The sequence below is a fragment of the Rhea pennata genome, chromosome 5 (assembly GCF_028389875.1).
Source record: "Rhea pennata isolate bPtePen1 chromosome 5, bPtePen1.pri, whole genome shotgun sequence".
Taxonomy (NCBI): Eukaryota; Metazoa; Chordata; class Aves; order Rheiformes; family Rheidae; genus Rhea; species Rhea pennata.
In genome coordinates, this window is record NC_084667.1 from 43,651,326 (window position 1) to 43,676,810 (window position 25,485).

The 25,485-nt window shown below is 58.7% G+C and overlaps 3 protein-coding genes and 1 long non-coding RNA gene across 6 annotated transcripts in view; 3 read left to right on the plus strand and 1 right to left on the minus strand.

The window, feature by feature from the left end:
• The window catches only part of SPTB (spectrin beta, erythrocytic), a 25,302-nt gene extending 22,997 nt beyond the window's left edge, over positions 1–2,305 (plus strand). For both annotated transcript variants that reach the window (XM_062575911.1, XM_062575912.1), the window contains exon 36: positions 371–2,305. In XM_062575911.1, the coding sequence (XP_062431895.1) occupies positions 371–538 (168 nt within the window). In that variant the 3' untranslated portion in view covers positions 539–2,305. The remainder of the gene's footprint in view (positions 1–370) is intronic.
• Positions 2,259–11,577, minus strand: PLEKHG3 (pleckstrin homology and RhoGEF domain containing G3). Its single transcript, XM_062575914.1, has 18 exons — positions 10,358–11,577; positions 9,546–9,883; positions 9,248–9,348; positions 8,895–8,964; positions 8,736–8,782; positions 8,469–8,619; positions 7,767–7,901; positions 7,503–7,685; positions 7,189–7,281; positions 7,010–7,096; positions 6,841–6,874; positions 6,652–6,759; positions 6,035–6,109; positions 5,725–5,771; positions 5,180–5,362; positions 4,780–4,896; positions 3,456–4,692; positions 2,259–3,358 (listed from the first exon to the last, which is right to left on the minus strand). Exons 1-18 carry the CDS (start codon positions 10,908–10,910, stop codon positions 2,610–2,612), a joined length of 4,308 nt encoding a protein of 1,435 aa, XP_062431898.1. The 5' UTR covers positions 10,911–11,577; the 3' UTR covers positions 2,259–2,609.
• A 2,144-nt stretch (positions 11,578–13,721) lies between these two features.
• On the plus strand, positions 13,722–18,401 carry LOC134140565 (uncharacterized). The gene is made up of 4 exons (XR_009958430.1): positions 13,722–15,218; positions 15,883–15,964; positions 17,407–17,509; positions 17,867–18,401. It is a non-coding gene; the product is annotated as an uncharacterized LOC134140565 (long non-coding RNA).
• Positions 18,402–19,064: 663 nt separating this feature from the next.
• Positions 19,065–25,485, plus strand: part of NUP160 (nucleoporin 160) — a 33,210-nt gene continuing 26,789 nt past the window's right edge. The window contains exons 1-7 of one of the 2 annotated variants that reach the window (XM_062577412.1): positions 19,065–19,365; positions 19,492–19,702; positions 21,290–21,512; positions 21,903–21,981; positions 22,882–22,996; positions 24,195–24,353; positions 25,335–25,412. In XM_062577412.1, the coding sequence (XP_062433396.1) occupies positions 19,163–19,365; positions 19,492–19,702; positions 21,290–21,512; positions 21,903–21,981; positions 22,882–22,996; positions 24,195–24,353; positions 25,335–25,412 (1,068 nt within the window). In that variant the 5' untranslated portion in view covers positions 19,065–19,162. Of the gene's footprint in view, positions 19,366–19,491; positions 19,703–20,443; positions 20,535–21,289; positions 21,513–21,902; positions 21,982–22,881; positions 22,997–24,194; positions 24,354–25,334; positions 25,413–25,485 lie in introns of those variants that run through there. The other variant, XM_062577413.1, reaches the window with a different exon arrangement.

Sequence of the window (25,485 nt, forward strand, 5' to 3'; positions counted from 1 at the left end):
AAGAGTGTCTAGGGGGAGATGGGTTGGTTGACAGTGCCCAAGGGATGGGAGGGGCCAATGATACCCAGGGGAATATGGGGTGGCCAGTGGTACCGAAGGGAAGACAAGATGGCCAGCAGTGTCCAGGAGGCCATGAGGTGGCTGATGGTGCCCACAAGGACATGGAGCAGCTGGTGGTACTCTGGGGGTGGGGAAGCATGGGGTGACTAACCATGCCCAGAGGGATGGGGCTGTGCCTAAGGGGATGTGGGACAACAAGCAGTGGTGGGAGGGATGCTGGGCAGCTGGTGGTGCTGAGGGAGGGACATGGGGCCATAAGGAGTGCCCAAGCCAGGCACAGCCACCTCTTACCCCAACTCCATGCCCCCAGGAGGAGATGCACACATGGCTGCAGGGTCTCAGCACAGCAATAATTGAATCCCAAAGCATCAAGACAAAAGCCCAGAGCCTGCCCCTGCCCCTCATCACCACCGTGGAGCCTGGCCTGGCCAAAAAGGACAAAGAGAAACGGTTCAGCTTCTTCCCCAAGAAAAAGTAGCTGCGTGGGTGAGCTGCACCCCACCCCCAGCCCCATGCCAGCAGGGTGCGTCCATGTGCCGCTGGCGCTCACACAGCTTGCAGGCCATGGATGCCAGTAAGGTGCAGGGGCACCCGGCACTGAGCTTCATATGGCAGGGTGCTCCTTGGGCTGAGCGCAGCGTCCGAGCCGGGGCGGCGGGGGGAGGGGAACGCACATGCGCGTGTGTGTGTGTGTGTGTGTGTGTGTGTGTGTATGTGTGCACATGTGCTTGCTCACTTACACATGTGCACGTGGACACCTTTATGTGCACAACAGTGCACACACCTCTGTGTATGTCAGTGCAAGCCTGTGTGCACACGTAGATGTACGTTGCTTGTGGGAGTGTGCACGCACCTGTACATGAATGCACACATACACTCTGTATGTGAATGCATGCATGTATATGTACACCTCCATGTATATAGGTGTGCACACCCCTATGTGGAATACATGCCTTTGTGTGCATGGACATGTACATGCACTTCCATACTTAGAAATATGCATACACCTATGTGTAGGTGAACACGCCCCAGTGTGCACGCATATGTATAGGTACACTTCCATGCACACGTACAGCTGTGCATCCACATGTACATGAATACATATCGGCACGCACAATGTATGCATATCTATGCTTCTGTGCACACGCCTGTGCGTATGTGAAGACATACCTGTGTGCACAAGTACGTATAGGTACAGCCATGTGTGTATGCATACGTGTGTATGTTCGTATATGTACTCCTCCAGACGTATACCTGTGTGTACCTGAACGTCTGTGTGATGCGTCTGTATGTGCACCTCCAGGTGTATGCCCAGGCACACCAGTGTGCTTACCCATGTGTAGCTGTACACGTCAGCATACGGTTATGCCCACCTTTCTGCATGCACGCCTGCGTGTATGCGTATAGCGCTGTATGTGGGCACCACCTGTGCGCGTAGGTGTGTGTACAACTTATGCACCTGTGCACACACCTGCCCGTATGTGGAGAGTATGCGCGCAGCTCTGTGCACATGCACACATAGGTGCATTTATGTGAACTTGTGTACTACTGTGCACCCCTTCGTGTGTGTATACACACCAATACCTGCATGCCAGTGGCTGTGTGTACACACGTGGGTGCATTTGTCTCACCATACGTGTGCACATGCACCCGCGCACCCCCCCCCCACCATTTGCACATACCTGTGCATGCCTGTGCTCGCCATGCGCATTCACCCCCTCCCACCTCCCGCATGCCCCGGGGCTCCGCGCATGCGGCGTGGGGAGGGCCCGTGGGTGCCTGGCTCTCCCTCGCCGCGCCCCTTCTCCCCCTTTCAAAGCCATAAGCCCCCTCTCCTCCCCGGCTAGCATGCGTGTGAAGGGAGACAGCAGCCCTATGCCAGCACCCCCCCCCTTCCCCTGGGCACTAACCAAAGAGCTTTTGCCCACAGCACTGGGTGGCATGGGCCTGGCCGAGGCTCCTGGGGGGCTGGTGGGCGCCACTGCTGCCGCTGGCTGCCCGCACCCTGGCGCAGCACCGCTTGCCAGAGCCCCTCTCCTGACCTGTCGTCCCCTGGCACAACCAGCCCAGGGCGGAGGGGGGGCCATGCCACTAGGACCGGCCTCCAGCACGCACCGCCCTCACCACGGTACGGCACAGCACAGTGCCCTGCAAGCGCCCGAGCTGCCCCTCCGGAAAGCGCTTGGGAAACCAGAGAGTAACTTTTGGTTCGTTTCTGTTTTTCTAGTAAAGAAATCAAAGCAAAGCCCTTGCCAGCGCTATGTGCCAGCTGCAGGCGGGCGGCCGCCCCTGGTGCTGCCCCAGCCGGGAGCCTGTGGGGCTAGCACCGGGATGGACAGGGGCCCCCAGCGGGCTCCCCTCTCCTCGTGCTCCAGCGCTGCCTGGAGTCACCACTGGGCACCTCCATCCGGGTTGGGAAGCGCCGCAGAGAGCGAGGGGCTGCCAGGCAGCTGGTTTGAGTTTCATGCCTGCCCTGATCCTCCCCGTGGGCTCTGAGCTGGGCACTGCGGCCACATGTGCATGCTGAGTCCTGCCCACTGGGCGCCTGCCTAGCTGGCAGCATTGAGCGTCTGAAATTTCTCCCGCAGGTTTCTGACGAGGCCAGGGCGGGTGGCATCGGGGGGATCCCAGGGTGCGGGCCGCGATGGCACCTCAGCCTGGCGCCGGCGGTACGCCTCCGAGGCCTGGTAGGCCTTGCAGCGCTCCACCACCGCCTTGAGGCAGATCTTCTCCCGCGTGGTGGGTGAACGGATCTGCACGTAGCTCTCCGGGTCAGCCACCGCCTCGGTGGCCGGGGCCACCCGCTCCAAGACAATGACCCGCTGGCTGGAGCCCAGGGCAGCCTGGGCTGTGATGCAGAGCGCCCCATCGCTGCTGTTGCGCTGGTGCTTGGGGGCCCCAGCCTCAGCGCTCCGGCTTCGGCCATTGACCGGCGAGGCTTTTGCTGCTGCCCGTCCACTGCGCCCTGGCGCTGCCGCGACCTGCTCAGGCGCCGAGCGGCTGCGGTTCACTGGTGGGGGGCGGCGGGGGCTGGCACTGCCGAAGGCTGCGTATTTAGAGCACAGCTCACGGACATCAGGCCAGGTGAAAGGCTCAGTGCTGCTGGGGCTGAGCGGGCTGCGGGATACCAGGCTGCCTGGCGAGGGCAGGCAGGGGCTGTTGGAGGACGGGCTGGGGGAGAAGCGCCGTGGCGACTTTTCCCGTGGCGAGGTAGCCGTGGAGAGTGGCGCTAGCAGGTGCTGCTCCTGGATTACTACCTGCTCGTAGCTGGGCAGTGCCGGGGCACATTTTGGTGGACCTAAAGGAGGACACAGCAGGGTGAGGATGGGACTAAGAGGGATGGACCACCCGCCCCAAGCACGTTCAGCAAGCCAGCCCCCCGTTCTGCATCCCACCTGTGCCCATGGCTGGGGGCTGCAGCTGCTCCTGGGGTGCTGCCGTCCTCAGCCGCATGTCTTCCTCCAGCTGTGCCAGGGACCGTTGGGTACCCGCATGGCGGTTCTTGATGCGCAAGCTGTACTGACGTGCCAGCTGGTACACCTTGGTGCCAGGGCGCTCAGCCGCTTCGCCGTTGGCAGCCAGCTGCAGTAGGCGCGGATGCAAGGCTTGGGGCTGCAGCAGCTCGCTGGCCCCAGCACCCTTCTCCTGTGGGCAGCTGGTGGGTGAAAGGCTCTCAGGGACCTCCTCAGCGACAGCGCCCAGATCGTTCTCCTCGAGGATGAGCAGTGGCTCGTGCGGCTCCAGCCCATTCTCCTGCTGCGGCCTCTCTGCCTCCTGCCACCCAGCAGAAGGCAGGCAGAAATCCTCGGCCGCCCTGGGTGTCAGCTCGGCTGCCTCCGGCTGTGCCAATGGGGCAGCTTTGGTGTTGGCCGCCAGCACCCAGACAGCGGTCCGGCCACCAGCACCGACATCATGCTCCAGAGGTGGCTGGGGCAGGCTGTTGATGCGGAAAACAGAGTTCCTCACCAGCCCCTTGGGGATGTAGGAGAGGCTCTCGCGGCGCTTGATGCTGAAGCTGGCATCCTGGTGCTCAGCATGGTCATAATAGTTCTTGATCTTGTCGAGCAGCAAGCGATCCTGTGTGGAGAGCAATGACTCCTTCCTGAGGCAGGGCGGGGGGTCTGGTGAGACTGAGGTACTGCAGGGCACCCCAGGCTCCCCCTCCTCGCTGGCCAGGAGCAGGGGGCCACTCTGGGCATCTGGAGTGCTGCCCTCCAGGCTGAGCACACTGCTACTGCGACTGGGCAGGCGTGATGTTGCAACGCCCAGTGATGCCCGGCCCTCCTCCAGTGCCAGGCTACTGCGGCGTGAGAAGCTGCTGCCAAAGCGCTCCGCAATGATGCTGGCCTGGTCCAGCACAGAGGGTGGGAGGATGCTGCTGGGGACATGCAGGGCCCGCTCCTCTTCCTCTTCCTCCTCCTCACTGCTCAGGGTTCGGAGATCTTCTGCCGTCTCTGCAACACCCCCATCCGAGCACAGCTCTGGCTCCAGCTTGCCCCGCTCATGCTGGCCAGGCAGCGCTAACTCCAGGGTACCCAATGATTCCGTGTCCGATGAAGGGGGCTCTTCGGGGTGCTCAGCCACCACCACAGGCACCCCCAGCACCTCCTCATGCTCCCCCTCAGTGCCAGCCTGCAGAGGAGCAGCCAGGTGGGTGCCAGGCCCTGCTGTGCCCGTGCACCACCCAGACCAGCGCTCTGGCACCAAGGCCATACTCACCTCCTGGCCAGCACCAGCAGCATCCACACTGCGGCGCTTCTCACAGCTCCCCGGACCTCGGCTGCTTGGCCTCTTGCAGGCTTTGGGTCCCTCCAGCACCTGGGAGTGCCCCAGGGCCTGGTCAAAAGAAAATGCAGGGCATTATGGGCTGGAGGGTGCAGCACCCACCTGGGGCAGCTCAGCTCGAGTTGAGCAGGACTGCTGGCAGAGGTTAGTCCTGGCCAAGCCACAAGCTGTGTTAGGCCCCACAGTTGCCCCAGGTGTGGGGCTGGGGTGCCTGGGGAGGGTGGATGGCAGTCAGCACCCAGTTGGCATGCAGGTGAGTGTGGGGAGACTTCACTGAGCCAACATCAGGCAGAAGCAAAGCATCTGCTGGCAGGGAGGAGGCCAGAGCAGCTACCTGGGAGCCCTGGGAACCCGTGGGCACAGTGTCGGCACCAGGCAGATCCTCCTGGGAATCCTTGCAGAAAGCCTTTTCCTCCTCCTCCTCCTCTTCCTCCACGACTCCCTCAGCCGTAGCCCAGGGCCTAGGGCACTGAAGGGGCTCTTCCACCTCCAGCAGAGCTCCTACACTATCAGCATGCTGCTTGGATAAAAGGATTGGTCTCAGCCTCACTGCAGCAGAGCCAGCATCTGGCTGGGCAAGCAGCTTGCCAGGCCTGGCAGCTGCTGAGGACACCGGAGTGAGGCACTCCACAGCCACCCCAAACTCTGGCCTTACCTGGAGACCTGTCAGCCGCACATGGAAGAAAGAAAAGGAGAAATTAGTGAAGGAGTCACAACGCCCAAAAAGCACCCCTGGCTCATGCCACCCACTAGTCGCTGCCTGCCCTGCACAGGGCCTCCTTAGCTGGGTAGTGGGACCTAGGTGCTCCATCATGTGACCCAGGCAGGGTCCCTTCAACCCTCCAATGCCCACAAAATGTCTGCCATGCGCATGTGGGCCTGCTCACCTTGCTCTCCCAGCTGCTGCAGGATCTGCTTGGCGGGTTCTGGAGGGAGAAGCACAGTGTCAAGGCTAGGCCACAGCAGTGGCCTTAGGCCCTCCAAGCCATCCCCAGCCCCACGAAGCTCCAATGGCCATGAACCAAGCCCTGCACCTAAGGAAGCCCCTTTGCACCAGCCCTGCCATGCCACCTTTCTCTGGAAAGCCACCTGGCCTGGCACAGCCCACTGGGATCCCTGGGCACACAGGATGTTCACCCTGCCCCACCATCACTGCAATCCCTCCACCATCCCCTGGGCACATTCGCACCCGACTGCCTGCGCCCGGTGTGCCTGTGCAGCCTGTCCGGCAGCGTCTCTGCGTGATCCCGATGCTGGAAGGGCTCTGAGGACAGGAGAAACACCCATTAGACCAGACACCAAGTGCCTATGTCCCCACGGAGCCCATATCTGGCTTCCCACATAGCGGTGCTAACTGGAAGCCCCGCCCCAAGCCATGTGCCTCCCCACCCACAGCACCAGCAACCCTGCAGTGCGGAGACCAGCCTGGCATGGACTTTGGGCAGCCCTCCCCTCCAGTGCCTGGCCGACAGTGAGAGGGCCTGAGGAAGGGCTCTTGGCTGGCGTCAGCCCAACAGCTGCTGGACTTTGCTGCAGGGCACTCGCAGGGGACGGATGAGCAGTAAGAATGGAGAGGGACAGTGGGAACATTCAGAGAGCAGGGCCCACAGTGCCACCTGGGCTCTGCTGTGCCATGGTCCGCTCTCGGGAGCCAGCCGGGGACCAGCAGCCCCAAGCTGCCACCCAAGACTGGCACAGGCAGAGGCCACAGCCTAGCTGTGCTGTCAGTGAAGCATGTCCAAGCCCAGAGCTCCCCGAGAGGCACCCCACAGGATGCTATGCCAGCCCAGGTTGTGTAGCTCTCACCTGACTGCCGGCGGCCCTGGCGTGGCTCCATGGAGGTCTCCTCCAGGGGCTGGCACGACCAGCTCTTCTTGAGCCGCTCAGGGCTGTAGCGGGGCAGGCGTGGGGGGTCTGCGGGGCACACAGGGCAATGCTGAGGTACAGAGGCTTGCTGGGACAGGAAGGGGGATGTGGAGTACGGACAGCACTTACAGAACAAGTCCATCTCCAGGATGGCTTCCTTGGCCTGGTACAGAGGAGGAGAGGAGAGAGGTCAGCGGGTGAAGGCCAAGGTAACCCTCCCCACAGCCATCCAGGACAGCAGTGCCCTGGAACAAGGACTCTAGCATGCCCAACAGCAGTGAGCCCAAAGCATCCTCACCTTTTGGGGGATGATGGCATGGTGGTTCTCTAGGATGAGCCGTTTGATGTGGTGGGTCCACACACGCTTTTCTTCCACACTCTTGGCCTGCAGAGCAGGGTGGGCCATGGGTCAGTGCAGTGGGTTCGCCAGACCCTACCGGCCCCCTTCCCAGTTCCCATCATGCCACACTGGCCTACCTGCAGGCTGTACTGCTGCTTGATGTGCTTGTAGTGAGCCACGCTGAAGCATAATGAGTCCCGTGTGCTCTCGATCAGCATCAGAGAAGAGCACTGCGGGGAGATACTGTCAGCTCCATGGCCACCTCATAGCCACCCCCTCCATCCCTGCACCAAGACCTCCCCACATCAGGCAGTACCAGCACAACCAGGGGACCAGGAAGGCCTTGGACTCTTCATCTCTGCACACAACCAAAGTTGGACACAAGGCCACAGCAGGCTCCAGGTCCCAGAGGCTGCAGCCCTGTGGGTCCTGCCACCATGTCAGCACCCACCGGAATGTGGTTCTTGTAGACATAGTGGTCCCCGCGACGCTTGGTGATGAGCAGGGCCTTGTCAAAGAGGAAGAAGGCTCGTTCATTGCGCACCCGCTGCACCCGGAAAGTGCCCTCCAACACCAGCTCCCCATATGTGGTCAGGTCCGGCCCTTTCCAGTTCAGTAGCAGCGACTGGATCTCCTACGCCCCAAGGGATGGAAACATCAGGTGACCCACAGCCAAAGTACCCCATGAGGACCCTGGGGTCCCCTCATCCCTCACCTGCTGGCGGATGGCGTGTTCGTGCTTGCGTTTCATGTCATTTATGTACCAGGCCACACAGGTCATGGTGTCAATGGCCTCCACCACCACCTCGTAGTCATCCCCTGACTTGTGTTCAAAGTGCTTCGCAATCTCCTGGGGGAAGAGTCCGGCGCCAGTCAGGTGGGCTCTGCTGGCACTGCTGTGCTGGGTGCTCACGTCATGCCCGAAGTGTGGATAGCATCGGGGAAAGGCACCGTGCCAGATGCCCAAATTTTACCCGGTGCCCAAAATGTGTTGAGAGAATGTGCCATGCCCAGTACCCATACTGTGTTGAGTGCCTAAACTGTGTTGGGGAATACAATATACCAGGTGCCCCAACTGTGCCAGATCCCCAAATTGTACCAGATGCTCCAACAGTGATGGGGGAAACAAGCCATGCCAGGTAGCTAAAGTGCCCAGGGAACGTGTCACACTGCAGGACCATGATACGCTGAATACTCAGACTGTGCCAAGGGGATGTACCGTGCCAGGTGCCTGAACTGTGCTGGGGAACATGCCATACTGGGTGCCCTGGCCATGCCATGCCCAGACTGTGCCCAGTGCCCATGCCATACGCTCGCACCCTACCAAGTGCCTGGGCTACACCAGAGGTCTGGACCCGAACTGCACCAGGCACTCATGCTGTAATGAGCACCCATGCCATGCCAGGTGCCTGCTCACCTGGAGCAGCAAGTGGTATTTGAGGATCCTCTGGACAGGCTTGAGCAGGTAGGCACCAAGAGGCAATGTGTGCCGCATCTGTTCCTGGCATTCCCGGAAGAACTTGGCCTGCTGCTTGTTCCTCATGCACTCAGTTAGGGCCGCCACTGAGCTGGGGGGAGACACACACGTGCTTAGCCTTAGGCCAGGGCCGCCCCAAGCCACTGAAGGACACCTGGCCCAGCCCCAGCACCAGCCCTGCCCGCTCACACGCCTGCACACACTCACTTGGGGTAGTTGTTGCAGTACTGAGTGTAAATATCGAACTCCTGGCTCTGTGGGGATGGAGAGAGCAAGGTGAGAGCCTGGCACAGTCTGTTGTGCCTTCCCACTCACCATGCCCACCGGCTCCCTAAGCTGCACGCCCCAGGGACACCTGCCCCTTACCCGGGTCACGAAGCAGACGGCCACAGCTACAGGGTTGCTGTCGCAGCTGTCCAGGTTTTGCAGCAGGTTGCTGGGTAGAGAGAGCAGGGTCTTAATAGAGTGAGGAGGGTGACAGTGCCCATGCACACACGTGTGCCAGGCACTGCCAGCTTGCCAGAAGCACCCCAGGACGCTGGATAGGGCAAGACCAGTACGTGCACAGCATGCCCCTCACCTGCCTTCAGTCCTCCTAGCAAGGAGGTCTGGGCCACCTTGTGCTGCCATGCTGCAGGAGAGCCAGCCCCAAGGTCCTGGCAGGACAGCAGTACCCAGCTGCCCAAGATCCCCAAGGCACACAGAGGTACTGCGGTTACCTGCTCAGCTCATAGATGTCCTCGATATTCCCAAAGAGTGCGCTGACCTGCTCTGGCTGCAGCAACGGCTCCTCCGCATCAATGATCTTGCCCAAGTAACCCTGCCGGGCACCCATGATCAGAGACAGCACCTGTGGGGCTTGCCACGCCACCCCTCTGCCACACCATCCTATCCTACAGGCAACGTCCCACAGCCAGCCCCTTGAAGGCCTGCAGGCCAAGAGGGCATAGAATGCCTGAGCCCCTGGGCTAGCGGGGAGCTGCAGGCTGCGCCATGGGCTACTGCCAAGCTGCTCACCTCCACGATGCTGCGCAGATCTCGCGCGTAGGTGCGCTCTGACTCCACAATCTCCAGCACCACGCGTTCCAGGTAGCTGGGCTCAGTGCTGGGGGCTCGAGCACCAAAGGGTGAAAAGGGGCGCCCACCGTGGGGACTCAGCCAGCCCCCTGGTGACGCATTGTTGTTACTGTTGTGCAGCCTGCCTGCCCATGACTCAGCCCCATCTGCAGCCGACTCCCGGCCCAGCCCCTCCATGGCACGGCCAGTGTCGGGCACGGAGCTCAAAGCAGGGTGCTGTAGGCAAGCGGGCACCGGCATGTCGACATCTCTGGACACCGGCAGGGTCCGTGACGAGTCTGTAGCAAGAGACAGTGAGGTCTGGGAGATGTGCAGCATGGTTTGACTCTCAGTCATAGGCAGATGTTTGGGTATAAAAAGGATCCATACACCTCCAGGGAGCGAGGGCAGCAGAAGCAGCCCCCCAGTTAGCCTGATAGCCAGATAACCCTCCCCCGGGCCCCGCCAGTGCACAGGGTTGACCTGATGGCCAGACACCACCCCAACCCTTCCCATGGGTCCTTCCAGCTGGCAGGACTCTGAACTGGCCATCCTCAGGATGGGGATGCTGCACCACAGGGCACCTGGATCGACTTCCCCCCGACCCCAGTTACAAGGTTGCTGCTCTGCCCTGAGGCAGTACAGGGCCCAGCCCCAAGCCCGACACAGCGCACGGGCACAGCAAGGCCTCGCGTGCTCAGAGACCCAGCTCCAGGGCTGCCCTGTGCTTTCCCCACACCCACTCCAGACTTCAGGGGTTCACTCCCTCTTACCCCAGAGCCGGGAAAGGCGCCCTGGGAGCCAAGGGACGTGCTCCCGGAGGAACATGCAGCCAGGAAGAACTCTCTGCCACACCTTGCGCCCGGCCCGGCGTCCTGCCTCCGCCTGCGGGCACCCCCCGCCCTGCCCTGCGCCGGCCGCGTGCGTCACCGCCGCGCCCACTGGGCCACCTTCCCAGGGAGCTCCGCGCCATCCCGCACCGCCAGCGGCCACGACACCCCTCCGGGCAAGGCAAAGAGCCGGAGCCCCGAGCCACTCGCAGTCCCATCCCACACGGCAGGGGGGCCTGGGGCGCCTCCGGGCGCTGCAAGCCTTCCTGGGCCGTGGCTCCGTGCCGTGCCCTGAGCTGCCGGCTACGCGGCCAGCAGCCCTGCACCATCCAGAAAGAGGGGCAGCCTGGTGGGCAGCCCCAAGGGCGCTGCGCCGATGGGGCGGGATGGCGGCGGCAAAGGGTGTGGGAACAGGCGAGGACTTGTCGGGACGTTTTCTGGGAACAGGGCCATACAGAGGGGTGGCCGCAGCTGTCTGCGTTTCCGGAGACGGCATTGAGCCGAAGCACTGGCCCGCAGTGGGCTGGCCATGGCCAGCAGGGGCTCCCAGCTGGGCCGCAGCACCGCTGGGAGTCCCATCCTGCCAGTGGGATTGCCTCTCTGCCCCCAGTCCCACTCACTTCCCATGCTCTACCCGGGCCTCATGCAGTGGGGAGCCCCATGCCCTGGCAACCTTCAGCCGGCACTGCCGGGGGCAGCCTGAGCTCCTCGCTGGCTCCGAGGGTGCCGGGCCGCCAACCGGTCCGGCCGGTTCCTGTGGGCTCCTCCCCAGCATAGGCCGCCGGGAATAACAGTGCTGGTGCCCCAGGGCCAGGAGACGGTGGCTCCCACGCACCAGGTGGCTCCCACACACCCGTCTCCTGGCCCCACTGGGGTCTGACCCACCATTCCCACCACTGGGCAACAGGATGGGGCAGCGTGGTGGCACTGGCGGGGCTGTGACATGGGGCGGGGGGGGTGGATTGAGCATGGCTGGCCCCCACGCCCAGATGCGTGGGGAGAGGAGGACAAATAGGAAATTTCTCCGTGGGGTGGGTTGCCGTGCTGACCCCCTTGGCAAGGGATTTTCGGCCTGCACCCCCCAAACGCTGCCCCCGCCACACGGGGGCCTGGCAGGCTCCTGGCCAGCCTAATCCGCTCAGCACGCCAGCCCAGGGATTACGGAGCCGGGCCAACGTCACAGGGGCCGGGGCCGCTGGCCTCGTGTCCTTCCCCCCCCCCCCCACCTCGCAGACGCTCCTGCCACCCGGGCGTCCCTCCGGCCGGGGGTGGGGTTTATCCTCTTACCCCCAGAAGCACAACTGCAGCGGGCAGGCAGCAGGCCAAAGCCTCTGTGTTTCTTCCTGCTGCTTCCTCAGAGACAGGATTAGCCCTGACTTTAACCACCCCCCCAACCCAGGGTGCAGGATGCTCCCTCCCAGAGCCCCCCATGCTCTCCAGAGTGGGTGGGCTCCAGGCAGCATCCCTGCGAGGCTGTGGCAAGCTTGGAGGGCACCGGAACCCCTCGAGAGCCTACCACCTCATCTTAAATCCTGATAGGGAGCCAGCCCCCCGCCCCCGCCCCAGACGCTGGGGAGAGCCCAGCCACGCACTGACCCGCCATCGGGCTGGTGCCAGCCGATGAGCCGCAGCCACCAACAGCGGCGAGCCACGCATACCTTTATCAACATGCCCCTACGGGAGCCAGCCAGCCTGCAGCGGCCCCACGCTGCTCCCCAGCACAGGGGGAAACTGAGGCAGGGCAAGGGGTGGGAAGGGCAGCAGCAGAGCCGAGCCTCCCACGCTGGGCACTGCCAGCACCAGAGAGGTGCCTGCCATGCCTGCACAGCTGCTATTTTCATACAGCAACAGCATCAGCCTGCCGGGCACGCCAGGAGAGAGAGCGCCGGCATGAACAGGGCTGACGGAGTGGGGGGCCAGACAGCCCCTGCCAAGGCCTCTGGCTCTGGACAGAGGAGGGACAGCCCACCGGAGCCATATAAGGGAAGGTGGTTCACCATTTCCAGTCATTTTTGGATAACAGTGGCCCTCAGGGGACGGTCAGCCCCAGCTGCCACGGCTCCAGCCAGGACTTGGCAGGATGCTGGTGCCCATGCAACCACCCCTGGAGCAGCCTGGCTGGCACCATGGGTGCCCAGTGGGCACATGCCAAATGCAGGCACCCGCAGAGGCTGGGGGTGGGCCTGGCACCCATGCACCCCAGGGCTTTGCTGGGGCTGCAGTCAGGCCAGACGATCCCAACGGACAGAGCTGCACCTCACTATGGCGGGGCGCTCGGCCAGCCCCATCCTGCTCTCCTAGCCCCTCAGTTGTAGCTAACGCAGGGCTGGCTCTGGGGAAGGCTTTGCAGGAGGGGGGCCAAGCTGCACCCCGCTCCATGCCGGCACACAGCAGGACCTGCTTAGCACTCCTCGCCAGCCTTGACGCCTTGCCCCGCAAGGCCCCTGTCAGGCTGGGGGGCAGATGCTAATGCCCCGATACAGAAGGCAGCGAGGGCGGTGCGCTCCCCACACGGGACATGCGGGGGCGGACCCAACCCGCGGAGGCTGCCAAAGCCTCTTAGCGCCCGGAGCCGGACGTGTCCCGCGACCATCTAATCCCACCGAGGGGACGTGGGACCCGTGAGTGCGCCCTGCCCAGGCGCAGCTGGGCTTCCGAGGGGGATCCCGGCGCGGCATCCCGTCTGCCCCCACAGGGGCCGCCTCATCACCCGCCCCCCACGCACGGCCCGGGGGGACACCGCCCGGAGGGAGGGCGCCCCCAGCGCTGCAGCCCCCTGCCCCGCACCCCCCGCCGGGCCTTGGGCCCCCTAAAAACAGCTCCTGCCCCGCGCGCTCCCCAGCTCTTGATCCGCACCCAGAGGGACCCATGGCCCCAGGACCCACTGAGACCCACGGCGGGGGGCGCAGGGAGGCCCGCCGCCCGCGCCCCCCGCGACCACAGCCGCAGGCGCCCCCGCGCCAGACTCACCCCGCGCGCGCGCGCGCCGCCGCCGCCGCCGCCCCGGCCTGCCCGTGCCCGCAGGAAGCGGCGGGCGAGCCCCGGGGGCGGGGACTGCGGCCGCCCCGCCCGGGCCGCGGGGGCTGCTCCGGCCTCGCCCCGGCCCCGCCGCGGCCCCGGACACGGGCTCGGACACGGGCCAGCCAGCGTCCCGGGCACGGGCCCGGCACTGCCCCGGAGACCGTTCCACCGCGGGCCCGGCACGGCCCTGCGGTGGTCCTGGATATGGCCCCAACACGGTCCCGGTGTGGTCCTGGTGCAGTCCCAGACGTGGACCCATGGGGCACTGAGGCACGGTGCAGGGGGCTCCCCCGGGGCTACAGGCACCCTGACAGAGGTGGGGTCTCCCCCCCACACACACACGGGGGGCCCCTTTTGGGGGGTGAGGACCCCAGCGGGATCCCTGCTCAGGACCACAAGCTGCCCACCGGGGCCCTGCCCCGAGCTGCGGACACCTTTGCTGGGCCCCTGCTCCAGGGAACACAGGCACCCAGCCAGGGTCCCATCCCTATGGGTGCCCCACCAGAGTCGCCTCCCGAGCAGGCACAGTCCCTGAGGCGGCCCCAGGCACAGGGCTGCCCGGGGGCAAGGTGGGTTGTGAGAGCCCTTGCTACTACCTGGGCAGGGGAGCCGCAAGCATCAGGGCCTGGCAAGCCAGCTCCCACGGAAGGCTTGTCCACACAGCCCAGGAGGAGCTTCTTTCCCACCACCTTTGCTTGTCCATCATGGACTTGGCGCATGGTCCTTCCCCCACGGCATATCTCAAGCGCTTGCTGTAGACGCGCTAACCCCCAAACAGGATGAGAGTTCGCAGATGAGGCGATTTCCCCTTTCTTTGGCTGCCGTTCAGCCCTGCCGGCCAGCCCTGTGCATCCCTTGAGCTGCAGCCACCGAACCTCAAAATAGGACGAGCTATTCATCCCAGCTGCGGAGGGATGAACGCTGACCGTGGATGTCCAGAAGTGCAGTGCGGTTAGCAGGGCTTTGGGGCAGCAGCAGAGGGACAGTACAGGTTACGCACAAACGCTCTGCCCAGCTTCATCGCAGGAAGGGGGCCAGGCCAAGAGCCCTGCAGGTGGTGAGGACTCACCAGGGGGCTGGAGAGGCGAGGTGCTGAGCTGGGAAGACCGGAGCCCTCCCCCCTCCCGGCCCACGTGCCGCAGCCCGGCGCCCCGTGGCACCTGCCGGCAGTAGAATGGTGCCATTCTGCGGGTGGGCAGACAGAGCGCTTTGTGCTGCCGAGCGCCGAGCTCTCGCCTCCCCCACTCAAAGGCAGGATTGTTCAGGGGCTACCGCCCCCAGCATCGCGTGTACAGCCCAGCCCCCAGCCAGGCCAGCCCCAGTGCCAGTTGCAGGGCTATTTGGTGTGGCAGCAGGGGGGAGAGGGGCATGCAGCCCCCAGGCCACACACAGGGCCATGTCATGCCCACTGCAGGATGCAAGTCCCTGGCTGGCCTTTCTGTGCCTGGGCAGTGCCCCATGGAACTTCAGGGTCCCCCCTTTTGGTAGAGTGCCTGCTGTGTGCTGCCTAGCAGGCCTCCTGTTCCTCCTCCCTTCACCTCACCTTTGCTGATGTGCAAATGAACATGCAAAGGATCTCTTTGCATGCAACCCCTTCCCTGTGGTGGCACAGAGCCTTCAGCTCCCAGCTATGCAGCAGCCATAGGAAGGGAACCATGCTGCTCTCGCTGTCCCTGCAGCATGGAGCTGCAGGGGCACTGCTGAGTGAGCAGTCACCATCAGGGTTTAAAGTTTGGGAGCAGCGGGATGACTTGGAGCAGAGCTGGAGCTGAAGCCAGGGCAGGTGAGAGCAGCACTGGAGTGGGGTGCAGCATCTGAGGCCCATGGTCCAGATGCATTTCCCTTCCCTACACAGTGCACATGGCACTGTGACAAGCCTTGTTCACGCCCAGCGGGGCCATCCGTGTACCTGGAGCACCATGAAACATCCCCTGTGTTAAAATGATCCTGCTAGATACACAGAAGGGATTCTTCCCCCACTGCTCCTGGAGCCCGATGAAGCTCAGATGGCATTCACACAGAAAGCATAAAGGCGCAGGACGCAGCTACCTGCTCCACGCTGGGGCCACCCCATCTGCTGGCATTGCCTGCAGCATGCAAGCACAGTTACCCCATGGTAGGGCCTGCTCCCAACTGGGGTGCTGCAACTGCCGCTGTCCCAGACAGCCCCATCCTGCAGCCTGGGCTGGGGAAGGCGTGGGAATACAATGGCATCTGGCTGCAGCAGCCTGGAGGCAGGGCCATGGGATCGCATGGGAATTGCAGTGAGCATGGTGGGGTTGGCCTGGTCCTGGGAGCAGAGCTTCTCCTAGGGCCATGAAGTGTTGGGCTTGCTGTTTGGCTGGTTCTCCAAAGCCTTCAGGAGTAGACTTGGGCTGAACTGCTGGAGAAGAGGAAGCATCAGGCTGCTCTGGATTCACCCCCTGCTTCGGTGCTTCCCTGAACAGGAGCTCATCCCTGTGCTTTAGCAGACAGACACTTTCTTTGGAGAGCTGCACTGCTGCTGAGGAAATTCACCCAGCTAAACAGGTAGAGCCAGTGCTCCCACATGGCACATTCACTGCTCTCTGACCTTTCTCAGCTCTAGCAAAGTGCACTGGAAAATTCATGTCACGCTTCTCTGCCCTACCTGCCTTCAGCCCTGACAGAGCATGTCCTGCCAGAGCTGCCTCGCCATGAGGGCATCAGGATTTCCCTTGCCTGCCAGGGGGCAGGACCAAACCCACTTCCCCCTTTTCAGATTTTCCTGCATTGCCCTTTGGTGTGGTATTGGGGCCCCCACAGGGTACAGGGTGTGCTTGTGTGCCCAGCACGGCAGCGGAGGGGCGGTGCGCAGATGGTGTGTTTGAGCCCTGTGCCGGCGCACAGCGAGACCACGGCTGTGAAGGTCACAGGCGTCCCTTTGCCCTTGGGTTTGGCTGCTGCAGCCGAGAGCCATGGTTAACCCTTTGAGCAGTGACCCAGCTGCATCGAGTTCCCAGAAAGCAACCTCACATTTAGCCTTGCTGTCTCTGGGTCTGCGTTACAAGGCAGCAGTGATTCCCCTCTAGCTCCCCTCAAATGCCTTGGGCCACCGGGGTCAGGCCAGCTTCCCAGCTCACCCAGCTGCCTCTGCCCAGGTCTGCACCAGGACATGGAGACTTGGCCTTCCCAGTGTCTTTCCCTCCATTCTCCACTCTTGTACAGCATCCTGGCTTGCTGTCATGGACCAGATCCTGCCCACACAGCCCAAATGCACTGATTTCTTCTGCACCTCAGGCAGGGTTTTGAAGAGCCAGATGATCACTGACTTCACACAGCACCCTTCTTGCCTTTTGGAGCTCCTCTCTTCCAAATCCAGGATGGTATCTTCCTATAACATTTCCTTTAGCAATTCATAAATCACTGGAAAAGTGATTTCCTTCCACTTTTGTGCTGTCTGGAGGGGTCTGCAAAGTTTCTAGCACGGGCAGACTGGCCTCCCTCACCCTGCTCAGCTGCGGTTATTCCTCCTGGGGATCCTGAGACCTAGATTTCATTAGAGCAGAGAGAAGATCAGGGTCACCCGAACAACTGCTGCCACACAGGCTGTCAGGTGCCCCCTTCCTGGCACAGCCTCAGCACTACGCATCCTGCTGAGACACTGGCAGGGACAAAGACAACTGTGCTGAGGCTGCCATGTAGCCAGGTCTGCAGCCCCAAGTGCTGCTGGCAAACAGCCAGGGCCACAGGATCGCAGCAACCAGGACTAATTTGCTTACCTGAAACTCGAGAGGTGCTTGACAAAGTGGGAATTGAAAAGGTTGCACATTATCTCCCATCTGACAAGGCAGGGCACTGTGAGCGGCTATGGTCCAACCTTGTGGCTGCCACAGGCCAAGCCTCTGCCAGGCTTCCAACACATTTTGTTCAGGACCATGTGATGAAAGCATACCCTTGCTGAAGGCACTTTTTTTTTTTTTTTTTTTTTTTTTTTTTGCATCTGTTACTAGCATAGGATGATTTCAAGCCGATGACGGCCTCCTGCAAAAGCTCCCACAGAGCTTGGGAGATTTCCCCTGTGAGGCTTTGCAAGATCATGATGTGAAATTCAAGGTGAGCTGTGAACTGAGACCTATCTATCTCCCTTGTAAATCAAATGTGACTTTTGCAGCTGCTCTGCAAGAGCCCTAAGCAACACAGGAAGTGCCACTACCTGGAGAAATTGGTGTGCACTCTGAATACTGCCAGGATCGGTCTGCATGCACGGTGGGAAGGCAGATGCCTCCACTGACACCGTGTTACCTGCATCCCTGCATAGGAGGGGGGCTCAAGCACAGCCACCCCAAACTGAAGTCTTGTATCACTTTCGGGGGCTCCTGCATTTAGCAAGCACTGGACTGACAGCTGGCCATGAGTGCAGTGCCTCAGGGGTGCATCCAGGGCCCCAGCTTGCTTGATGCCTTTTTCCAGGCTCTATCTGACGGTACACAAGGCAAATTTGGAGCCGACACTGATCCAAGGGCTTGGCTGGTGCAGCAAGCTGCCCGCACAGGGACCAGCCAGCAGTACTGAGTGCCACTAGCTTCCTGGGGCCATCCCCATATAAGAGGTCTCTCCAACCCCCAGACACTGGGGCAGGGCCACCCACAGGGGGCAGATGGTTGTGTAATGTTGGGAAGGCCCCATATTCCAGCCCCTCTCCCCCTACCCTGGGCCCTCCCCCCCTGGGACCCATATCCCAGACCCTCTCCCCTACCCTGGACTGTCTCCCCTAGCACCCATATTCCATTCCCTCTCTCCCCCTTCCCTGGCCCCTCTCCCCTGGGACCCATATCCCAGTCCCTCTCTCCCCTTTCCCTGGCCCCTCTGCGCTAGGACCCATATTCCATTCCCTCTCTCCCCCTTCCCTAGGCCCTCTCCCCAAGGACCCATATTCCATTCTCTCTCTCCCCCTACCCTGGCCCCTTTCTCCCTGGGACCCATACCCCCGCCCCTCTCTCCCCCTACCCTGGGCCCCTCCCTCCCCCCGGGCCCCTACCCCAGCCCCTCCCTCCCCCTACCCCGGGCCCCTCCCCGCCCCGGGCCCCTATCCCAGCCCCTCCCTCCCCCTACCCCGGGCCCCTCCCCGCCCCGGGCCCCTATCCCAGCCCCTCCCTCCCCCTACCCCGGGCCCCTCCCCGCCCCGGGCCCCTATCCCAGCCCCTCCCTCCCCCTACCCCGGGCCCCTCCCCGCCCCGGGCCCCTATCCCAGCCCCTCCCTCCTCCTTCCCTGGGCCCTCCCCACCCCAGGCCCCTATCCCAGCCCCTCTTTCCCCCATCCGTGGGTCCTCCCCCCCCCCGTGCCCCTATCCCAGCCCCTCTCTCCCCATTCCCTGGGCCCTCCCCACCCCGGGCCCCTATCCCAGCCCCTCTCTCCCCCTTCCCTGGGCCCTCCCCACCCCGGGAACCCTATCCCAGCCCCTCTCCCCCCTCCCTGGGCCCTCCCCCCGGGGACCCCTATCCCAGCCCCTCTCCCCCCTCCCTGGGCCCTCCCCCCGGGGACCCCTATCCCAGCCCCTCTCTCCCCCCTCCCTGGGCCCTCCTCCCGGTACCCCTATCCCAGCCCCTCTCCCCCCTCCCTGGGCCCTCCTCCCGGGGACCCCTATCCCAGCCCCCCTCCCCCGACCCTCCTCCCCCCTGCCCCTGCCCACTTCCCGTGGTGCCCCGCGGCGCCGTTCTCCCGTGGTGCCCCGCGCGGGCGGGCGGGAAGGCAGGTGGGGGCGGAAGATGGCGGCGGGGCTGGCGGAGCGGAGCTGCCTGGAGCTGAGCGGGGCGGCGCGGGGCCCGCCGCGGCGGGTGCGGGAGGTGGCGTTCAGCCCACCAGGCACCGGCCCGGCCCTCGCCGGCCGCTACGGCGACAGCGCCGGCGGGTTCTGCTACCAGGAGAGCGCCCACCTCGCCGCTGTCACCAGGAACCGCTTCATACACTGGTGAGTGGGCCCGGGCCCGCCGCCGGCGCTGCGCCGGCCTCCGCCTCGGCCCTCGCCCTGGGCCTCTCCCAGCTCCCTGGCTGGGCCCCCGCACCTCCCACCATACCTGCTCTGTTTTGCCCTCAGGACCACGTCAGGGGATGCGGTGGAGCTGGTGGAGGAGTCGCTGGACATCAATCTCCTCAACAACGCGGTGCGACTCCGCATCCAGGGCTGCCCGCTGCTCCCTGGCGGCGTGCACGTGTGCGAGGTGCAGAGCCACCTCGTCATCCTGCTCGCCACTGCACAGACCGTGCACCGCCTGCTCCTGCCGCACCCTGCCCGCATGTACCGCAGTGTGAGTACCAGCACCTGCCTCTCCCGGGGGTCCTGTGCATAGTCATGGTGTGCAGGTGCTTCCAGGACCTCCTGCTGTGCTAGTCACCCACCTCAGTACACCAAGTATGCAGAGTCCTCAGAAAAGCACCTACACGAGTTGCAAGAGTGCAAAGACCTCAAGGTGTTTCCCATCAAGATGGGGAGGTGGTGGTACTTTCAGCACTGTTGCTGGGCTTCCTGCAAACCTGGTGATAACAGGTCGCATCTATCATGCCTATGTCATATGGGCTGACTGGGTATAGAAACGCTTACGGTGAATTGCTAAAGAATACAAATCAGAACTCCTCCTGTGCCTTTTAGAGTTGGGCACATAGATCTATGGGAATTTGAATATTCCTTCTTAGCAGATTAGTTTGTTTCATAGCTTTGTGATCAGAATTTATGTCCTGTGCTGGAGTTGTCTAGTGTTTCCAGAGGCACAGGTCTGGACTGTCAGTTTAGGGGCCTCTCTTTAGTTTCATGGAAAACTCTGGCTTAATTTCTTACTCAAATGACCTACTAATGTTTCCAGTTAAACTGCTTTTTAGATGTGTTAAACTGCTAAATTCACAAGTCCTCTCGTTTTTGACCAAATGCAACAGGATTGTTCATCAACAGAAGGCAGATCTCTATGTGAAACTGAAAACTGCTGGAAAAAGTATCTGTCAATTTGGAACAAAAATCTGGAAATCTCTCACTTCATGTAGACCTGAATTTAGTCAGACAGCATGCATTGATGAGTCGGTGGCCATCAGAATAAGATTTACAGTATTTCCATATTTACAGTGTTAAAGTGGCTTGGTCTCACTCTGGTGAGCTCCTCATCCTCCTTGTCTCTAGTCATATTACTGCCTTTGGCTATGGTTGTGTGTGTGTGTTCTGGTGTTGTATTTGCTCTTCGCAGTTCTTAGACCAGGCATCATGACACGGAGGACAAAATAGTATTTGGAGATAGGAGCTAAGCAATTCAGAGAAAGAAGGCTTGAGTGGGTGTGTAACTTGTGTATAAATAACAAGGTATATAATCGGTTTCATGTGGAAGACAGATCTTATGCAAAAATTACATTACATTTATCCATCTGGTGTGACCTTTTTTCTTCATGCCTCTATCTGGATGTCTCTTGGAGAAATCATCATCTCTTGCTTTTAGGGTTCAAAACAGCATTCCCATGCAGTGATGCTATGCTTTTACAAACCTGCTATCTTTCTGGGACCTGTTGCCAATGTTTTGTTATCAGCTGCTCTCAAAGCAGCTGATAGAGGTAAGACTAGAGGACTCCTTTGGGAATGTTAGCTTATGTGCAGGAGGGAGAGAACACTCTGCTAAAAAAATTACAAGTTTTAAATCCCTTTCATACCTGCTCTTAAAGAAGAGTGGTCATGGATTAAAAGTAAGGAAAACAAGAAATGGCAGTGACAAGAGAGTTCTTACCAGAAAGATCCCTTTTATAAAGTAGCAGAGCTGCAACTGCCATTCCACTGACATTTTTTTTCTGTGACTGTGTGTGTGTGTGTGTGTGTGTGTGTGTTCAGGATTTGTACTCATTTCTCTGTTTCACGTTTCCAGGAGCTGATAACAGAGAGCCAAATGCAGTCCGTGTTTACGGATGTTGGCAAAATCAACTTCAGAGATCCTTCAAATTACTACATGATTCCCAGCGTGCCAGGCCTAGCATCTAATTCTGTTGCCTCAGCAGCTTGGCTTAGTAGTGAGGGAGAGGCTCTCTTTGCTCTGCCCTCTGCTTCGGGAGGAATCTTTGTCCTTAAGCTGCCTCCTCACGATGCACCTGGTAAGAAACTGGAACAGGCTGTGTCTGCAAATCCATATCTTTGTGAAGCACAGTTTAGTGTTATCCTACACACTAACAGATAGCCTTACCTGGACAGGAACACCCATTCCACATGGGATATGTTTTAGAGTATGCTCTGTGTGTGTCACTGTGGTCTTTGCAGTTGTGCTGGTACATCTTAGCTTGTCCAGTAACATGACTTTTACAGCTTTAGACTTCATCTGATTTTGATTTTTATCATGTGTATCTTGTAATTTCACTACACACATGCGCATGCATGCACACACACCCTTCTATATCAGATCTGTGAAATCCCGTGTTGGTGGAAGTAAGTTCTCTTGTTAACAAGCACTCAATATATTTTTAAAATATTTCTCTTTATTTTGAAAGGAACAGTTTCAATTGTGGAACTGAAACAGAGCTCAGTGATGCAGCGTTTTCTTACTGGTTGGATGCCAACTGCCATCAGGTTAGTGTTTGGTGACAAATAAATGAAACATTTTTTTATTATTATTATTCCCTCATATGGATACCCATAGTGTTTCTAGCTGAAGTCAAAGATAAGTACAAAGAAGTCAGCATCTATAAATACTTTGTCAAAGAAGTTAAGTAACTTGGTCACAGGATCTAACACAGTGCTGAAGTTGGGACTTCAGTGCTAGATTAGTTCATCTTAATGGGGTCCTACTGGTTCTGTATGTCTGTGTCTATGAATATATTACATCTAGTAATTGGGTTCTGAGGATTTACCCAGGATATGGCTCGCAGCCAGGGCAGATTAAGGATTACAACAGTGGTACGTTGTTGTCCTTGTTCTGAAATGCCAGGCTTGTTCCTGATCAGCTGATATTATGTGTGAATGACACCAGACATGCTATGTACTGGTGAGGGTCAATTTTGGACTGTAACTGTTACGGTATCTATGGCTGCAAAAACAAATTCTAAGCCATAGTGTATTGTTATCCAAAAATTGGAGCAAGTCCCGCAGTACCTTGACTTGGACCATGAGTTAGAATGGGTTGAGGCACTTAGTGCAGAAATGAATATTTTTGTATACCTCATGTATGTTACTGTCTCAGCTTCATAGAATCATAGAATGGTAAGGTTGGAAGGGACCTCTTGAGATCATCTAGTCCAACCCTCAGCGTAGTCCATATGGGGATTGGACCCGCTACCTTGGCATTAGCAGCACCACGCTCTAACCACTTTTGTTTACCCTCTTTTCTTGTGGTCTGAGACCACTACTCTTTTTTTTTTTAACCCTTATTTTAAATGCAGTGTGATAGAAACCATGTGTTTTGGATCTATGCAGTACCCTTGACTTTTTTTTTCCCTCCTCTAATCTTTGAAATAATACTTGAATTTTCAGAGGTGACTGTGGCCCATCAGACCTGCCTATCAGCCTCTCTGTTCACTGCCTAGATCATGATGCCTTTCTCTTTGCTCTCTGCCAGGACCATAAACTTAGAATGTGGTCCTACAAGGTAAGTGAGGCCTGGGTTCAGAGAGTACCATCTTTCATTGCTGATTGTTTTCTGCTTGGGTGACACTTAGAGGCTTGAGAAATGAAGGCTGGATGGTTAGCATAGATTTGATCTGGTATTAAAACGTGTTCCAGTTAACTTCTGCTTGCTGGGCTTTGGGCAATCTCTTGAGACTATCATAGTTTGTGTTTGTAGTTGTGCTTGGCAAGTAGATGAGTTTCTATATGGTAAAGCCTTTTATGTAGGGAGAGCACAGGTTGTCTGCAAACTCATAAGGGTGTTCAGGAAGGCAGGCAGGAACACTTCAAGGGATGAGAAAGTATATCAAATCATTTTCAGTTGTTTTAGAAGTAATAAGAGCATCTTTGTAACATGGTTCCTTGTCAAGAAGAAGGTAATAAAAGCCTCAGCTAGCTGAATGCCACTTGCTCCAAATATCAGTGCCGAAGTTAATCAACCAGATACAGCTGCTTTCATGGCTCGTCTGCGTTGGAATGTGTGCGTGTGTTAAGGGAGGGAGAAGGAAGCTTTATTATACATGCCTGGACTTTGAAATCCCATGTTCAATGGGAGAGAGCATAGGTGAGATAGGGAAAACTAAGCAGTACTAAAGAATGGTTCAGGTACATGCATGGATGCTTTGTTTGCATCCTTAGGGGAACGTCTATGCAGACTTTGAACATGCTGCTCCTCATAAAGCAGCTCGGAGAAACATCAAACGTGATGTTCTAGTTCTTAAAACCAGACTGGTGTGGTACTGGGAAAGACCAGTCTCTTTTGGTATTGAGGATAAAATGGAGAGGAAGAGAGCAGATGATGTAGAAGGAGAAACAGCCATGTAATGCAGAACCCACTGTTCTCTAAAAGCACGGGCTATAACTCCAGCATTGAGCAGTTTCTTGATGGCTGCTGTCTTGACTTTATTCATGTTTCCGTAGGAGCGATTTCTGCATATAAAGCTTCTTACGCAGGAAACAAGGAAGCTTATCTGTTTGTGTCCGTGTTGCAGTCCTTACCATCCTGGCCCCTGCTCCATGCAACAAGCTCTAATCTATCTAATGAGGGAGAAGGTGGAGGGGGTTAAGAGAGGGGCAGAGTGAAAGGAGTGGAAGAGAAGGGGGGAACCAGGAAGCAGATGAGTAGTTTCTCAGTCCTGAGTTTTCCTGTGCTACTTGTCTGATATCTTTATTTTGGACAGGATCAAATGTGCTTGATGGTTGCAGACCTTCTGGAGTTCATGCCAGTCAGTAGGGACCTGCGGCTTGCAGCTGGGACTGGGCACCGACTGCGACTGGCTTTCTCCCAGTCACTGGGGCTTTATCTCGGCGTGTATATGCATGCACCCAAGCGAGGGCAGGTATGCAACAAATGTGTCTTTCTTCGCATATGCTGAAAATATGTTTTCCTACTTGGATTTGAGTTTGTGCATGAGGCACCAAATAGAGAAAGGTTTCATGTCTGACGCTTTAGGGAGGACACTACTTTCTGAATAAACATTTGTGCTCTTGAAACGCTGTAAGACACGGGTGCTCTTGCTTTGGGAGTGGAATTCCCTGTGGAACTAAGATGACCTGTGAGTGCTAGTTCACTTGTTCACCTTCTGTTCCGGTTAGATCCTGAAAGCACGTTCATGCTGTGGGAAAATGAAAGGTCTGAGAGTAGCCAAAAGCATGGAAATGCCAGTAGTGTATTTATGTTGGTCTCCTGGGAGCATACAAATGTATTACTATGCATTGCCAAATGTTGACTACTGTACAACTCCAGCTTCATGTAATGAATAATAAATTTAGCAGAGCAGAAATGACAGCACTCTCATCTGTTGGACAGTTTACTCGTCCAGTTCTCTAGGGTATTCTTCTGTCCCTATAATGGTGTGTTTGCTCTTGTCAAAACATGCAGAGCTTGGTTTGCAGCAAGTGGCCTGTGGAAGCAGAGCTTTTTCCATCTTACCCCTTGCTTGCATGCATCATCTAATCTTAAGCAGTAACCAAAAGTATTATCATTGTTATTTTTCTATTGCAGTCTTTCAAAAGAGGGCTAGAAATCCTTCAAATTCAGGACAGAAATTAAGATGTCCCTCCCAAGAAGGCTGATATCAGTGCATAGCATAGAGGGTGGGCTTGGTTAAATCCACGTTCACGTATGCTGAGGTGACTCAGTGCATTGTGTGTTCTGCTTGGCCTTAATCTCACGTAGGCAGCTCTGCCATCAGATGTCTGGGGACTGTAGCATCAAGGCAAAAAGTATGACTAGAGAGATGAGTTTCCCTGCAGTGTGCTCACTACAGGCACAGATACTAGTGTATCTTTAGCAAATAACTTATGAGATGTGTTTGTAGTTCTGTGTCTTCCAGTTGGTGAGCACTGAGAGTAACCGCTACAGCCTTGACCACATATCATCACTGTTCTCTTCTCAGGTAAGTGCTCAGCCTGGCCTCCCTCAGAAAGTACTGAGATAACAGGAGGGTTGCTCACTGAAAAGTGCAGAGC